Genomic DNA, 17,344 nt, shown 5'->3' on the forward strand with positions numbered 1-17,344 from the left:
CCACAAAGAAGAGAAAGAAAAGAGAGAAAGAAAAGAGGGGAAAATTATGTACCTTTTGGGTGTTGCTTTAAAAGACAAAGTTTGACTTAACAAGCCAGACCATGTGAGATGGTTAATTATGGTTTCCGGAATTCATATCTTATACTGCGAAGCAGTGTCAGCACTTGAAGATCTTGCAATGTAAGTTCTCTAAATTTCACTATCTAATATGTTATGGTTTCATGGGTAAAGACAAATGTCAATGTCGTTTGAGAGACTGAAACAAGATGGAAAAAGCATAGATGTTTCTGCTTATTATCAGTATTTTTGTCCAATCTTTTAGCTTTTGAACTTTGTTATGTAGAATAAAACGAGGCTAATATTTTGCAGACTTTAAGTCAATGAATGAAGGAATCTGGTTCTGATCCCATCAAAGAATCCTGCATGACTCTTACTGGTCTAAGCGAATGCGTACGTGTTGGAGTATGATTTTTACATTGTTTCTGATTCTTCCCATATGTAAGGCTTTGTTTGGTAAACATGCTGACATAAACTTTACCCTTTTCCTAGTGCCTTCTACACTAGCTATGAAGCTAAGTTTTCTATTATTTTCTCCATAAAAGAAACAGTTTTTTCAGGTTTACCAAATGAAATATTGGTGTGTAAATGTTTGGCGTGTAAATGACTCCACTTCTCTTTTCGTTTAGACCAAATTTCTAAAGACAGAACAGAGGACTTGAAAAGTCTGGCTTCGAGCAGTCTTCATCAGGAAGTGACTGTCGATAAAATTAGTGGTGGGATGCAGAGAGTAAAGATAAGGTGAGAAATTTTAGAACCACTACTTCCACATATTGAGGCTTGATAGATGACTTGGACAATTTATTATCATTTGGAAAAAAAATGTAGTTTCTTAGAAACTTTGCAAATATACAAGTCCTGAAGTGACTTGAGAAGAGAAATTAGTGGTGGGATGCAGAGAGTAAAGATAAGGTGAGAAATTTTAGAACCACTTCTTCCACATATTGAGGCTTGATGGATGACTTGGACAATTTATTATCATTTGGAAAAAAAATGTAGTTTCTTAGAAACTTTGCAAATATAGAAGTCCTGAAGTTACATCAGAAGAGAATAAAAACCAGATAATGAAATATAATATTGAGTTCATTGTCCCATAATTAATTATGTGTGACAGTTGATTACATTTAGTTATATTTGACCAAACTACTACATAGTGGATATCAAGTATTGTTAGCTATATATGCGTTCTGGGAAATACTTACTGACTCATTATATATGTACTCATTCATATATTAAATCAATCAAGACATGCTTTTTAGTTTAAATGAGTGTATTTTCTGATATTCAAAAAAAAAAGGATAAAATAGTAATAATATTTTAAAAAACTTTTTATGGACAAACTTGGTATATGGATGGGCTCATATATTAAGTGCAGCAAGTCTTATTCATGCTTTTTAGTCAGAAGAATTGCAAGGACCTCAAAATTTGAAGACCAATATGTCCTGCATTATGATTTTATAGAACATAAAGCCATGAATATCAAGGAAGAGGTATATAATAAGAAAGGTGAACTAACTGCTTAGATCATTTTATTTTAAAAGTATACCTTATTTATTACAAAGTCTAATTATTTAATAAATTCTTTATGAATTTACTAGAAGGAATCGCATAGTTTATGATTGTCACATACCAACCTCAATTTACACCAATGTCTTTACATTTAATGTTATGCTATGGAAGTTATGCCAACCTCAATTTATACCATCCTCAACCTCAATGTTTTGTGAATGTTATGCTATGGAAGTTAAATTTAATGGGTTTTTAATTTATAGGGTAATAGGTTTCGATCACCGAAAATCAGTACTTTCAAATATTCCATCTAGCGAAGACTGTGAACAGAAAATTGCATTTTATGTTGATATTGAGAAGAGTAGTTCTACAGCTGTATATGAATATTTTTCTAACAAACTTGTGGATATGAAATCTTCACATGTAAGTTGCAGAGAGACTATTTCTTTTGTGCTTTAGTTTTTTGGCATTTTATGTGGGGAAAATACGTGTGTATATTAAAGTGAGAGTTCATTTCTCTTGATCAATACAAGGGGGAAGTTGCCAGATTATTAAACCCAGAAGAACAAGTGCAGATTGAAGATGTTCTTGAGCACATTGAAGATGTAGATCTTCGGCGATGGAGTCCGCCAGACATTGGAGCATTTAATATGGGACTAAGTGAATGGCACTCAAAGATAAATTGTGTTACTAACCCACATATGTTTGAAAAGGTTTGAAATATCCCCTACATTTCCTTTCTAATTTTTGTGTGTGTGGTTATATATTTAAATGGGAACCTTAAATGTTTGTATAAGTGTGCTTGTATGATACTGCAATCCTTTGTTGCATGGTTAGGTTAAAGTTTTTGTTGGCTTGGCTAATGGAAAGTAGAGGTAATAAAGAAAATAAAATTTGGAGATAATCAGCACGCAAGTCATCAGCTGTTAATGAAGTTAGATTTTTGAATCTAGAACTTAGCATTGAGGCTCAGTAACACTGAGTGATTATAAAATCAAAGGTAGGAAGTGATTGACTGAATGCATTAGTTTTCGGGAAATTTTCTGTGGGAAATTAGTTGTTGCTTGATTCATGAAGGTATGTTCTATAATTTGTTCCTAGGGTATCTAGTTATTGGCGAGGGTAGACTGTTGTACTATCTATAATACTGCCCAATGAATGTCATAAAGAGAATTCGATGTGGAGTATAGTTTATAAGGAATTGCATCATTGGATAACTAGTTGGATAACTTTTATTTGTGAGATCTATTTCTTGATCAAATTTTATTCACAATCTTTTAGGAGGTTCCTTTAACATTTTTCTTTAAGCTGGATGAATCAGAAGCCCTAAAGTGAACAACAGTTAGTTTAGTCATTTAATTCTGACTGAGCAGAAGAATGGAAGTATGCTTTAAATTAGACATGGCCATATTACGGTTCCGGGAACCGGAACCGTCGGTTCGAACCGGTTCCAAATTTTCTGGAATTGAATTCCGGTTCGGTTCCGGTTCCAAATTTTCTGGAACCGGAATCGGCGGTTCCAGAGAACCGGTCGGAACTGGACTGGAATCGCCGGTTCCCCGGCCGGTTAGAACTGGCGGTTCTAGCCGTTGTAAACTGTCAGACCTGTTTTTTTTTTTTTTTTTTTTTTTTTTTTTTTTTGTGAAATCTCTTAATTACCCCTCCCAACAGCCATAAACGGCTAGTTTCAAGAGTATTTTTGGAAAAATGAATTTTTGGATTTATTATAAATAGCTCATTTTATTTACAAATTCATTACAAAAAAATCTCAACTCTCTCTACTTACTCTCTCTACAATATACTACACTCTCTACTTACTCTCTCTACAAAAAAATCTCAAGCCTTTTTTTTTTTTAAAAATTATGTTCAAACTTTTTTAAACAAAAAATAAATTCAATTGAAATTTTTAAAAAAAAAAAATAATTATGTTCAAGTCTTTAAAAAAATAAATTTAATTGAAGTATTTTTTAATTTTTTAGGTGTATTTTTTAATTTTTTATGTTCAAATATATATATATTTTTTAAACCGGTCTTCAAAATTTAAAATTTAAAATTATGCGATTCGCCGGAAAACCGATCGGAACCGTCGGTTTTGTCACCGGACCGGAACTGGAACCGGAACCGGACCTTTTCGGTTCGGTTCCGGTTCCAGAAAATCTGGAACCGGAACCCATGGCTACTTTAAATGTTAAAATTTGAGTTACAAACAGTGTATTATTTACTGCAATTGCTTGAAAGCTTGAATATTTCTAGAAGATGTTTAAAATATATATATATATATATATATATATATATATATAAAAACTGAAACATCCTCTCTTCATATTTCTTCATCATTTCGAATATATTTATCATAACTGAAGTTTCTTTAAATTTCCATTTAGTAGTTACTGGAGATAAGTTCCACCGATTTAATCGCCAAGGGAAATTCTTATTTTTCCTCTCGTCAGAGTACTGCAAGCAAGTTGCTGGATAAAGCTTTTAAAGTTCGACTGGGTAGAGGATTTTATGGGGAGTGCCTGGTATTATAGATCTCTATTCTCAAATCATCTTTTGCAGTAATCTTTCCTGATTATCATTGAACCATGCTCCAACATTTCTTCTTCTTCTTATTCTCTTTTTAACCTAACATTTCATGTATTCCATCACTTTTCTCTCTTTCTGTCCTCGAGTTTCTAAACCTGACCTACAGTTTCTTCCTGGTGTTAACTTCTATGTGATCTTATTAGTCCTGTTCCTTGATTACAGGGAGTTAGAGCAGATGGCTATTCCAACTTAGCTGATGAAATTGGCAGGCAGCTTAGCGTAAAAAGTGCTGCAGCTGGTCTAAGGTAATGTGTTTTTGTTATCTAGACCAAAATTCTCTCTTAGTTGTCAGTCATAGTATTGTTTCGAAATTCCCATTGATTGTAGTTGTAGGGATATTGGGGCAGTTTTTCATTTAACATAGAGCTGACTTAAATTCTAATATGTTATTGGTCAACAGACTTGATTTTGTATGTGTGAATTTTTCATGTTTAAATTCTCATAATCTTGCTGCTTTATCACACAGTGTCTCGCTAACTGTTGCATTACGTATGCTATCAAAGTCTATCATTTTCCCATTATAATTTTCATTATAGTATATTGAGCTTATTGCTAACTTAGTTACAACTGCCCAACACTATAAGTGTATACGTCAATTTTATCAGGCCCATAGGAGCTGTTATCTACATGCAACGAAATAATCTTAAAATGTGCTTGAGGAGTGCAGATACTGCTACTGATACCTCAGAAATTGCAAAGGTATGCACCTTGAAAAACGATGAAATTTTAACTGCTTATTCTGATTATTTGGCTGAATCCTCAAGTGAATTCCATTTAACTTTGTGAACGTGAAGGCATATGGTGGAGGTGGCTCACTGAGTTCCAGCTCCTTCATCATACGGATGGATGAGTACAATCAGTGGCTCTCAAATAAACTATCATGATTAGATCAAGGTATGAAGCATTATTGTTAAAATGCTCTAATCATTATGTCAGTGGATTCTTGTGCGAGCAAGTTATTCACTGCATCAAAGCATGGTGTAATGGGTTTGCATGTCGGTTGATGAGTCAAGAAACTCAATCTGAATTAAGACCTTTCTATCCTTAGGAGTTCAAACTTGAATCATGTTCCCTGGATTACAATCTATTTTGTAATAGACTTGTGCTTTATATAGGAAGCTAAATTTTTACAGTAGAAATTATAATTCATATAAAGCCTTGAGTTGTCACAATTGCTCCATTCCTGTAGTTTGATATTTGATTATACTTTTTTCTCATATTCTAATTCTATACTATGCAACACTTTAACTTTAAACAGAAACGTGCAATAGAAGAAGAATACAATTAGTTCACTGGACAACCATCAACCACTATTCCCTTGGCTGTTGGACAGGTTGCTAAATCACAGTGTTCGCCTTCTGTGCCCCACCAATTTAAACTTCTATTTTCCATACCCACTGAAAAGTATAATAAAACTGCCATGAAGGCCACCCCTGCATCCAGTGCTGCTGAAAGAATGTAATTATACCTCTGCCACCAATGCTTCCGGTAGCGGAAGACGAAGAAATTGAAAATTGTTCCTACTATGATCCAGGAATTGTAGTTTACTGCTGTTGCTGGAGGCATATTTCCAGTTGATCCAAGAAGAACTGGAAGGTTAATCAGGGGAATCCAAGATTGCTTGGGGAATGATTTGTGCAACACCCAAACTATAAATGGTCCCACTGCACCTCCAAGGAAGAACCAATTCATGGCTTGATAGTTTCCAAGACTTCCAAAGATCCGTTTAGGTCCCACCAAACCCCATATGACAGATGCATCAAAGAAGACTCGATCACCTGGACATGTCCAAGGACTGTTGGGCGGAAGCAGATCATCCTGACATATGTTATGAATGGAGTTCAGCAGCCACCATGCCACTGCAAGATTGATTGTTCCAGCGAGTATTGTTCCAATGAACTACACATTTCCATGGGAAAAGAAACATAGAAATAGAATGTTAGTGATTGTAACTCGAAGCGGTAGATTCAGTGTAAAACCAAACAATAAAAAGTATTTGCTGCTGTTGATTGTTTGCGTTGTAAGTTAGAAGTCTCATCACCAAATGATTCAGGATGCCCAAAAACCATGATTAGACGATTTCCTTGCAAAATATTTTGGTGAAACTCATTCTGAGACGTGGGATGCTCTGGCTATATATGAATTTTAACATAATCTTGTTATAAAATGCAGCATTTTACATTCTACTGTAAGATTTGAATTTCCATCATCAGCATGGGGGGAAAATTATGGATATCAAGTGCAGGGTTTAAAATGTGGAAGAAAGCATGACATTTGTACAGTCAAAATTGTTAGAGATGATTCCGATTGACGTAGGAAGAGTTACCATATCTGCTATTCTCCTGAAGAAGAAGCAGAAGAAGTAGATGAGATCAAGGGTTTGTCTTTTCAATACTGTAAATATCACACTTTAAATTGTGCAAGGTCATTCGGGTAGAAGAGTTTCTAACAAATGTTTATTCAATTATAACATTTGAACTGGATTCCACAGATTTTGCCCTTTTATTTTTTGCGTGCTTTTGATACAAGATTGGCAAGAAGAAAAATGTACCTGAACCAAGAACATTGATCTTGGAGGGATCTTCATGTAGTGTCCTAGCTTGAAATCGTTGAGGAAGGAGACAGCCTGCGCCATGCTCATATAACCATAGGTTTTGAAGCATACATTGGCTATTGGTCTTCCTGGATATATGATACCCATAACATACTCCGTGATTATGTTTAACCCTGGTGTCTATACATGAATTATCAGATTGTTAGTGATGAAACAAAAGTTTGTGTAGAGAATGAAATTGGGAAAAGAATGGCCACTATATCCATTGAACTGAGGCCAAAGTTCTCAAACAAGAGGTTCTTCACTGCTGGTACCAACATTGCATGCCAAAACCCATTACATAGCAGCACCTTATCCTTTGGGAGAATGCATGAGAACTTCTGGGAGACCGTGCAGTATAGGAATTTTTTTTTTTTAATCTTTTAACTTTTTTCAGATTTAGATTTCCAAGTTAGGGTAAAAGTTCAATAAATTACCTGGTTTGTTGTTGCAGTTATAATGCTGATTGGGAGTGTGAAGAAGAAAGCCATAGCACTGGCAAAGACGAGTCCCCACCATGGCATTTGAACCTGATCATTCAAGACTAAGCAGAGAACAAGAGCAACTGCGAGTGTCACAGCCAATAACAAGTGAAACCACCAGGAAGGAATGTCCTTGTATCTTTTCATCAATCTGGTGTGGATATCCTCCTTTTCTTTGTAAGAAGCACGATATGTTGCATAGATCTCCCTGTGGATACATCAGAACATGATACTATGTAGATACAAATTCCCAGTTGATAACATATCAATGAAAAACATATTGAAGAAAGCTGAAAAGGCTTCTAAGAGCTCTCTTGTGGGGAAATTGAAATGAAGAAAATCAACTAATGATTTAATGAGTAAAAGATTACCTTCCATTGAAGAAAGCCACATGGGTGAGAGTCGATGCAATGGTCGCAAAACCAAAGCCATAAGTCAGAGCAAAAAACATGCTTAAATGAATTTTTCCTTGCTCCTCATACTTTGGTAGGTCTAGCTCGAATTTGTCATTAACTATAGCTGGTATATCATACTTATTTCCTTGAGCTGTAAACAAATCTGAAGAGAATATTGGAAATCTGTGTGCATTGTACAAGTCTAGGCCCCAGTAAGCAATGGGAATGGCAATGTACATTATCAACACATATCCCACAAAAACATTGACAATGGCAAAGAAAGGGCTAATGAGGGGGCTGAACAAGAAGGAAGCGACTGCAGTCCAGTCAAGCGTCACTGCTCCAAGTCCAAGACCTCTCATGCCTGAGCCTAGTTGCTGTGCTGTTACTGACTTTGAAAACACCCAGCAGAGCCACGAAATGCTTGTAAGTGTTGTGAATAGGTACCCAGGAACTAAATACCAGGAAAAGCTGCATACAAGTGCAATTAGGAAGAACTTGGCTCGTGTCATGCGTTGATCTCTATCATCTTTCTCATGTAAAGCCCTGCAAAATTATACCAGACTTTATGTAAAACATTGGCTCATGTGCATTGTCTAATTACATTATCTGTTATAGGTGCTAGCCAAGTGCTGGAAACATACCTGCAAATTGAATATATCAAAGTGAATTCAGTTTTGTTAAGTTTGAATAGAAATAGCAGCAAGAAAGGTACACAGAAGTAAATGATTAGGTAGTTTGAAACATCCCTCTGTTTGTCCAAGGTGAGTGATGGTTGTCATTCTTTTAATATATGGAATGCACTAGCCTGATTACATTGAGAGGGGAAAAAAGAAAAGAAAAGAAAAGCTTTCTTTTTGGTAAATCCATCACTGTTGAAGGGGAAGGCTAGGTTGAAACTAGACTTGAAAAAATGGGAGGCCAAGAATAAGGACAAAAAAGTAGAACTAAAAAAAGAGGGGGAAATATGAACAAATTTCCAAAATTGGTGTATTATAATTATAATTTTAAAAATATACATGAAATATATGAATAACAAATAAAATTCTAGAGAATTTAGTGGTCAAACTTATATTTCCTTTAAGAGAAATTTATAAAATATATGTGAGAAAACAAAATTTTGAATTTTTTTTTTTTTGTTGGGGCGGGGGGATAATATTTTTTAAAAAATTATACAAAAATTATGGTGATAATCATATTTTTCATATTTTGAGGGCTTTATTAAATCAGGATTATCTCAAATCTAAAATTAATTAATTAATAAATAAGGTCCTCATTTTATGCAATCTTTTGGGATGAGGCTTATCACAATCAACTGGGTCCCACTCCCACACGATGGTTTACGCATTTAAGGAAGGAAATTTTGAGTCCCATCCCACCCACTTTGTTTTTACTTGTTTATTTATTTATTTATTTTTAGAACAAGAAGGAAAGAAATTGGCAACTCAATTATATTGACAAGCGGGCCCCACCAAATTTGATCTTCCTTTCACCATCAAACCTAATACCCAGCTAAAGACAATTTTACCCATCAAGAAAGAATCTGATTTTAAGCAACATTTTTTAAAAAATGTTTATATATTCTCATGCTGAGCTGCAAAGTATTTCTCAATCTGCCACTATAGGCTTTAATTGCTAGAGACTTTGAACTGCTTATTAGGTGATTCTTTAAAAAAAAACCATGAAAAATGGAATTTTACTGCATTTGGTTTCAATTTACAGTTATTTTTAAACTGAACCGAACCGAATTGTTGATACATACAACTCTAATTTTTATTTTTATTTATTTTTTACAAATTTTAGTGAGGGAGAATGCATTTATCATCCTTTTATTTTTTTTCTTCAGTTAGTGCCAAACGAGACTGTTAGTAATTTTGGAATGACTTGTTTGTTCTTATTTCTACAATCGCGTTTCAATGAACAGATAATCAGCTATTGCTGACCAATACCACTGGCCTGTCAGAAGATTCTAGCTGACGGACTTTATCCAAATGCCTTCAAAGATAAATAAGCAAAACAAAATTGACAACTCTTTTGTCTCTAGCCACTAGTTTATGGTCACACAATGATTCTCTTCGTCATTTTCTAAAATTGATTTTTTATTATTTTTATTTTTATTACATCATCATGACATTGTCCCCTACACCACAAAAAAAATTTTCAAATTTACTCTACAAAAAATTTATGATTTGTCCCTTTTAATTTGGAATATTGAATCTTGGTTCCACAGGGATGCAGGCTGTGCGGTTATTTAGGGTACCCCGCTTCAATCCATTTATAAAGTATTTGGATAATTATACGTAAATTTATAAAGTGTCAGTAATTAATATGGGTATATATTTTTTGGGTAACCATCAACCGTTACCTGCTAATGGATATTTATGAATATTTTATCTATTATTCGTAAAAGTTATACTCTAAATAAATTTTGATTTGGATAGTTATTAGTAAATTTCGTGCATACCCACTGCTATTTTTTTTAATTAAAGTAGATTTTAACGTGAGATTGTTTTAGAAAAAAAAATATAATGCCACTATAATTGATGATTGGCGTGCAAGTAGAAAGATAATGATAATTAAAAAAGAGTGAAAAGAAGAAAGAGAGGCATACCTGAAGAGAGAAACTTGAACCAAAGTACTCGGCCACCACATATGTGCAGGCTCCACTACATATTTCCTCAGAAGCCCTGCCCAACCGTATCCAAGTACCTACAGTTCATCCACCCACCTCCAATTATTATTTCTTCACTTAATTATAAATTAGAAACCAAATCATCTCACTAAACAGTCTAAACTGTGTGCTGCAATAATTTAACGTATCAAATTCCACTTTTAAAATACTATTAAAAAAGTAGAAATAATTTATAATTTGCTTCTTTGATATATAATTTATCAAAAATCGATTTTATCTTTAGCCTGTCTTTTAGTTTGTCCCTCTCTATGAGAGACAAATAATAAAAAAAAGCAAGTAATGTTTTTTCTGACTTCAAATAAAAAAACCTGGTTAATATAATTATTTCAAACGAAAAATAGATTATTCTTTTAATTAAAATTCCAATTAAAATCATTTTAAAACTCAATTTTAAATGTATTATACATTAATATTAGATTCAAGGCCACATTAAGCATTATTCCAGAAGGATAAGACTTTCCTATTTTATTTTTTATAGTTTCATTATCAAGAAACAATTATAACTTCATTGAAAAGCAAAAAGTATCTACTTTAATCTCCCTAAGCAAAAGAGCAATGATAAGCTCCAAGAAATAGGCAAAGATAATTGTATAATTTTCTTCTCTTGAAACTAAAAAAAAAAAAAGGAAGAAGAAAAAGAAAGAAATGAGAGATAAGGATTCAATTCCAACCTAATATTGACAAAATAATCTCGTTTCTTTACTTGTTAAAACAAGAAAAGGAAAAGCAAGAAACTTTTTTTGCTTCCAGGAAACAAGAAAATCAAGAAACAAAACTTGTCATTACCTGGGTAGTGATGATGAGAATCCAACTAGCCAAGAAAGAGATTTTCCTTTTATAGAACGCTTTAATAATAGTAACAATACTAACAGCATAAGCAGATCCATATCCAAAAGCACTTCCAGCATTAGCAAAAATGGAAATAAGCACATGCTCCTTCATATTAAACGGACCCGGGTTTAAAGAAAAATTTCTTGACCCGAAACCTGGGATCCGAAACTGAGTCTTAGGAAGTACAGCAGCCAAGAAATGGCCAACAGGAAGTGTGGCCACTTGAACTGTAATTTGTGTAATTATAAGAGGCTCCGTTCTGTAAGAAAAGAACTGATTTAGAAAAGAAAGAAGCCCACATGATAGTAAGCCCAAAAACCACATCCTGAAGGTCCAAACAGGCAAGGTTGGGTCATCGGTGTTAGCAACAGTTAGCCGGACCTCCTCAATGGGTGAAACGTCGTCGTCTTCTTCAACGCCGCTGATGGGTTTTTCTGGGTCGGAGAGTTTCGTGACATTGGTGGCGGCAGCGGCGGAGTAAGGTGTTTCTACTTCCAGAGTTCCCATTGGCAAGATTGGTAGAGGCTTAGGTAGGAGGAAGTGGAGGAGGAAGGTGTAGGTTTTTATTGCATGTTATGTGAATAGGAAGACAAAGAGTATTGAGAGAGCTTTTTAAGTCAAGTAGTTTTGCCAGTTAGAGGAAAGTCACATGACGGAGTGATTAAGATGGTTTGATTTATGGGACTAAATACATCAAAACAAGTGGAAATATCAAACATTGCTTTTTAGGATGGGAAATATTTTATTTAAGATTTGTAGGCTCAAAGTGAGAAGCAAGTGGCTTACCTTACCCTTTATAAAATCTCAACTATAGTTATGATTTTTTTTTTTTTTTTTTTATATATAAGCAAGGTTTAATTCCCATCGGCTTATAGAGCAGTTTATAGAGTGTAAAAATTTTTTGTCCTCCCAGTTTTTGATCTTCACAGCAAAGTAAGTTATGAGGATCGAATTGCTTACCACTTCAACCAAACGCTTTATTGGTTACAGTTATGTATTTTGACTTATATAAAGTTAAATAAGTCGAAATAATATTATAGATTAGATGATAAAAGTAATTTTTTCTTTTTAATAATGTTATCAAATTATTTTCCATTACTTTTAAATGATTTTATTCTTACATTTAGGTTTGAATTATGTTGTTAGGATTAATTTTGGTTTTTAAAAGAGTCATATCTTGGTCTTTAAAAATTGTTTTAATTTATTTTATCTTTTAAAAATAATTTTTTTTGAAGGAAAAAAATTATTTTTTATAAATTATTTTAAATTTATTGTGGTCTTGAATAATCTTAATTATATTCCAAAATCAATTAAAAATATTTTTTTATTATTGTTCAATGTCATGTTAGTGCGAGTCAATGGCAAGATGCCAAAGTTAGAAATTTTCTTTTATCTGCAAAAGAAGTTAAATCAATAAGAACTTCAGCAATCCACAAAGTTAGTAATTAATACTAAATGATCATTAACAGAAGATTTCATTATGAAAAAAGCATGAATTTTATTTAATTTTCAATTTTTATATATAATTCATAATTCAATTGGTAAATAAATTTATTGTTGGTTTAGTATCGATGCATAAGAAAAAAACCATTTAAAAACCATTTAGTATTCAATTGGTAAATAAGTTTAACTTTTTAAGTAACTTTTAGCATTTTGACTAAAAATCATTTAAAAAGCCGTTACCGAACCTAATTTAACCGATCTTTTATATATATATATATATATATATTACACTTTATGTCCATTATTTGAGCAAATCTAAGATTGTATGTTAATACAAATACTTGTTTAAAAAGAAATCTTATAAAGCAAATAGAATGATAACGTCGGCAATGGAAAAACGGTCCGGCGGACTTATAGAAATCAAGCGTAATGTTTTTGACTCGGAAAGTCAAGACCCACATTACCACTTTAGACTTTAGAGTTGCAAACTGTACAGTTTTTTATACATATACCTATATATGAATCTGGAATGAAATTAATTTTATATTTAAAAAGTAATAGCAGAAAAATTAAATAATTTCTTAATATTTTTTCCTTGACTATAATTATCACCTCAGACTAAATAATAAAAATTATATGAATCATTTATTTTTATAAAGAAAAAAAATAAAAATAAAGATAATACATGTCGGGTTGTGAAATAGCCTTATTAAAAAAAGTTGTTAGATAAGTAAGTCCATTGATAGACAGATACAAAGTTAAAAAGAAAAGAAAATAATACGAAAATGTTTAGAGATTCTTTATTGGCTGGAGCCGGAGGAAGTATGAGACCCAGAAATGAGGAAGATTCATTGATTCTTGGAGATGCAGAATCTTTTATAGATTCCTTTATAACAATCATCATCATCATCACATGATTGTCCAGCTGTTTCTCTTTAATTGACTTATCTTGCCATCTTTTTACACAATTAATAAACTAACAAGTCAATAGCGGAGAGTAGGTATATGTATTATTCTGGGCAATATTCCAATCATGATATAATGATTTGTATTAAATTAAAACAAGGGTTAGCTAACAAGTTTTAAACATAAAATAAATAAATAACGTTTTTCTTTTACAACCTCAAATTAATAAATATTTTTCCTTTAGAAATAATATAAGATAATTAAATACTGTTTGATGATGAAATGATAAGACTTAAGAAGTCAATAGTGGTGCTCAAACTTAATTATGTTCACACACTGAGGATAAACATATTCTCTTTCTTTATATAGATTTTTTGGAATATGTTCGTGTTCGACTTTCTGGAATATGTTCGTTTAGGAAAGTTGAGTAAAAAATCTTTTGAAGATAGAAAACTGTTTAGACATTGTATTTCTTTCCAAGTAGGACTCTCACAGTGCCTAGATAGGAAATAAGCTGGTTTTCTATAAAAATCCTACAAAAGTCTTAAGATAAAGTGAAAAATGATTCAAAAAAACTTTTACACAAAAATATAAATAAAACTAATTAAAGTAATTAAAAAATACTAAAAATCCTAATAAAAACTATATTAAAAATACTATAAAATAACACCTATCAAAAATTATTATTGTTATTATTATTAGTTGCTAGATCAACTCAACACGATTACAAAAGAGAAGTAAAACACATTCAATCAAAATCTTATTAGGAAATGAAAAGAGAAACCAAATACAATGTTATTAACTACGCATGGCCTTGATAAGAACTTTGGGAGAAACAAAACTTGGAACAAAAGTGACAATTCGATATGTATCTTCACAAATCCACAATTCCTTATTTTTTGTAACAACCAATGGATTTGGAATAGATAATCCATCTCTTATCTGCAATGGAATGCTCCCAACTTTACACCAAGTTTGCTTAAACTTGTAATTCTTCATTACCCATATCTCACAGGAACCATCTGCTACCTCATGAAGTACTGCTAACCAATTATCCAATACTCTCAAGCATAAGCTCTGCTGCTTCTGCTCTATCCATCGGCATTGCTTATTTATTGTTGAGGGTAGCTCTACCAATTGAAGTTGCTCACAGCTTTTATAATCGGATTCCATATGTATATATTATTGTCATCTTATCTATTATCGAAAACCATTAATAAAGAGAGGATATAGCTTTTTTTTTTTTTTAATGCTAAAGTAGGTACAGTGGTTTAATGCGTTACGTAAAAGAGCATAATCTAATTAATTCTCTTTTATTATTCGCTATTCTCATCACCTGCATCTTGTTATTTTACAATAATTTATTTAAAATTTTCACTATCATATGCTATGCTGAACCTTATATAAAAATAAATATGTCAACTTTATTTTAATATAATTATAATAATAATAATAATAATAATTGCTTTTTTGACTTGGGCCTTTATTATATAGAAAAGATGAAATCACAAGCCACATTCAAAGGCAGCAAATTGAAGAGAATTGATTAGACATCACTAATTCATAATTCTGCAGGCCAAAATACCAACACCTGTATTATCAACACCAACACCTTTCACAGATTTTCAAATATTTAAACGATATGAGCCAAAATACTACACTATCATCACATGTTATTCCCTTCCGCCAAAACCAAAGCTAATCCAAAACGCTTGCTCTCTTTTTGCCTCATGCACACCCTTGCCTTTGTTTCTACGCGGTTCTTGTTCTCAGTGCTTTAGTATTATTTTTAATGGGGAAAATTCTATTCTTTTCTTATAATCAGGAATCCATTTCTGATATTCCACCTGGTAGCAGAGGATTTCCATTCATTGGAGAGACCCTACAGTTCATGGCTGCCGTCAAAAGTGGCAAAGGTTTCTATGAGTTTGTTAGAATTCGCCGTCAAAGGTGTCTTTTTTTTTTTTTTTTTTTAATTTATTGGCAATTATGATCCTCATTTTTAAAATTTTTAGTACAGGTATGGAAATTCCATATGTATACATATCAAAAGAAACATTGGTGTGTAAACGTTTGGCGTGCAAATGACTCTCCACTTCTCTTTTGGTTTAGACCAAATTTCTAAAGACAGAACAGAGGACTTGAAAAGTCTGGCTTCGAGCAGTCTTCATCAGGAAGTGACTGTAGATAAAATTAGTGGTGGGATGCAGAGAGTAAAGATAAGGTGAGAAATTTTAGAACCTCTTCTTCCACATATTGAGGGTTGATAGATGACTTGGACAATTTATTATCATTTGGAAAAAAAATGTAGTTTCTTAGAAACGTTGCAAATATACAAGTCCTGAAGTGACATGAGAAGAGAAAAAAAACCAGATAATGAAATATATATTGAGTTCATTGTCCCATAATTAATTATGTGTGACAGTTGATTATATTTAGTTATATTTGACCAAACTACTGCACAGTGGATATCAAGTATTGTTAGCTATATTTGCTTTCTGGGAAATACTTACCGACTCATTATATATTAAATCAATCAAAACATGCTTTTTAGTTTAAATCAGTGTATTTTCTAATATTCACTAAAAAAAGGATAAAATAGTAATAATATTTTAAAAATCTTTTTATGGACAAACTTGGAATATGGTTGGGCTCATATATCAGGTGCAGCAAGTCTTATTCATGCTTTTTAGTCAGAAGAATTGCAAGGACCACAAAATTTGAAGACCAATATGTCCTGCATTATGATTTTATAGAACATAAAGCCATGAATATCAAGGAAGAGATATATAATAAGAAAGGTGAACTAACTGATTAGATCATTTTATTTTAAAAGTATACCTTATTTATTGCAAAGTCTAATTATTTAATAAATTCTTTATGAATTTAGTAGAAGGAATTGCATAGTTTCTGATTGTCACATACCCACCTCAATTTACACCAATGTCTTTTTTTTTTTTTTTTTTTTTTTTTTTTTTTTTTTTTTGAAGACAAAAGGCAAACAAATAATTTAAGACGTTAATAAATAAAAATAACTGAAATTTATTGAAAGTTACTTAAAATATTTGAAAATTTACATTCCATTATGGAACATCACTATATTGTACATATAATCTACACTGTAGACAACAGCTATTCTTCAATTTCAGGAGCTTTCTTTGATTCATTTGCTTCCATTTTCCATTCTTCCATTGAACTCCTCAGGTTCCAACAAGACATCTTCTCTTCTTGATTTAATTATGTTCCATTTGGTAGAGTTTTTCTTTTTCTTTTTCCTGTTATTTGTATTTTTTACTGTCAAAATAGCATAATGCATCCTACCCGGAAATTACTTGCTTATGTTTAGTAAATCTGATAATTGGATTTTTTTTTCCTGAATTATATATATTTTGAGTATTATGGCTACTACAGAAACAGCATGGACACATTAGTTGCTGTCTTGGTTTGGAACTTCGGATTATTATTATTTTTATATACACTTATTGATGTATTATTATAATGTTTGATAATTGTTAAATTTATTAAAATGTTATTAGTGTTTCTAACAAATTTTTGTTTAAAAACGAAACAAAAATTTGTTTTTTTTTTTTGTTGTTATATTGCTCTATCTTTTTAGTTTATAAGCATTTGAGGTGTTTTGGTACATATCTTATGGGCTGACCTGACCATAATTCATTGAGTGCTAAAAGTAGGAGTCAATATTGATTCAAGAAAGAAAAATATATCGTAGTTGATAGGTCAAAAATTTGGAATTTTTAGTCATTACACATTACCCATTTGCCCAAACATCAAATAAGGTATTTTATATATTTGAAATTCTTGTATTCACCGGAATAAGAATTTCTCATCA

At 32.1% G+C, this 17,344-nt stretch overlaps 2 protein-coding genes across 7 annotated transcripts; one reads left to right on the forward strand and one right to left on the reverse strand.

Moving 5' to 3' along the window:
• The first annotated feature begins 39 nt into the window (after positions 1-39).
• Positions 40-6,338, forward strand: LOC149495350 (uncharacterized). Of its 6 annotated transcripts, none has more exons than XM_089722347.1 (10): positions 40-180; positions 370-498; positions 687-798; positions 1,830-1,989; positions 2,100-2,279; positions 3,954-4,088; positions 4,315-4,397; positions 4,737-4,851; positions 4,947-5,046; positions 5,411-6,338. In XM_089722347.1, exons 2-9 carry the CDS (start codon positions 447-449, stop codon positions 5,034-5,036), a joined length of 927 nt encoding a protein of 308 aa, XP_089578473.1. In that variant the 5' UTR covers positions 40-180; positions 370-446; the 3' UTR covers positions 5,037-5,046; positions 5,411-6,338. The 6 variants fall into 6 exon arrangements, with proteins under 6 accessions (XP_089578473.1, XP_089578474.1, XP_089578475.1 ...); XM_089722348.1 differs by having other exon boundaries at positions 4,758-4,851; XM_089722349.1 differs by having other exon boundaries at positions 370-462.
• On the reverse strand, positions 5,277-11,853 carry LOC149495351 (oligopeptide transporter 4-like). Its single transcript, XM_089722318.1, has 6 exons — positions 11,101-11,853; positions 10,234-10,331; positions 7,599-8,168; positions 7,183-7,435; positions 6,704-6,886; positions 5,277-6,051 (listed from the first exon to the last, which is right to left on the reverse strand). The coding sequence occupies exons 1-6, from the start codon at positions 11,650-11,652 to the stop codon at positions 5,437-5,439; spliced, it is 2,271 nt and encodes a 756-aa protein (XP_089578444.1). The 5' UTR covers positions 11,653-11,853; the 3' UTR covers positions 5,277-5,436.
• Between the last annotated feature and the right edge of the window lie 5,491 nt (positions 11,854-17,344).

Source organism: Jatropha curcas, chromosome 6 (genome assembly GCF_041381405.1).
Source record: "Jatropha curcas cultivar XTBG-Jc1 chromosome 6, XTBG_Jcur_1.0, whole genome shotgun sequence".
NCBI lineage: Eukaryota > Viridiplantae > Streptophyta > Magnoliopsida > Malpighiales > Euphorbiaceae > Jatropha > Jatropha curcas.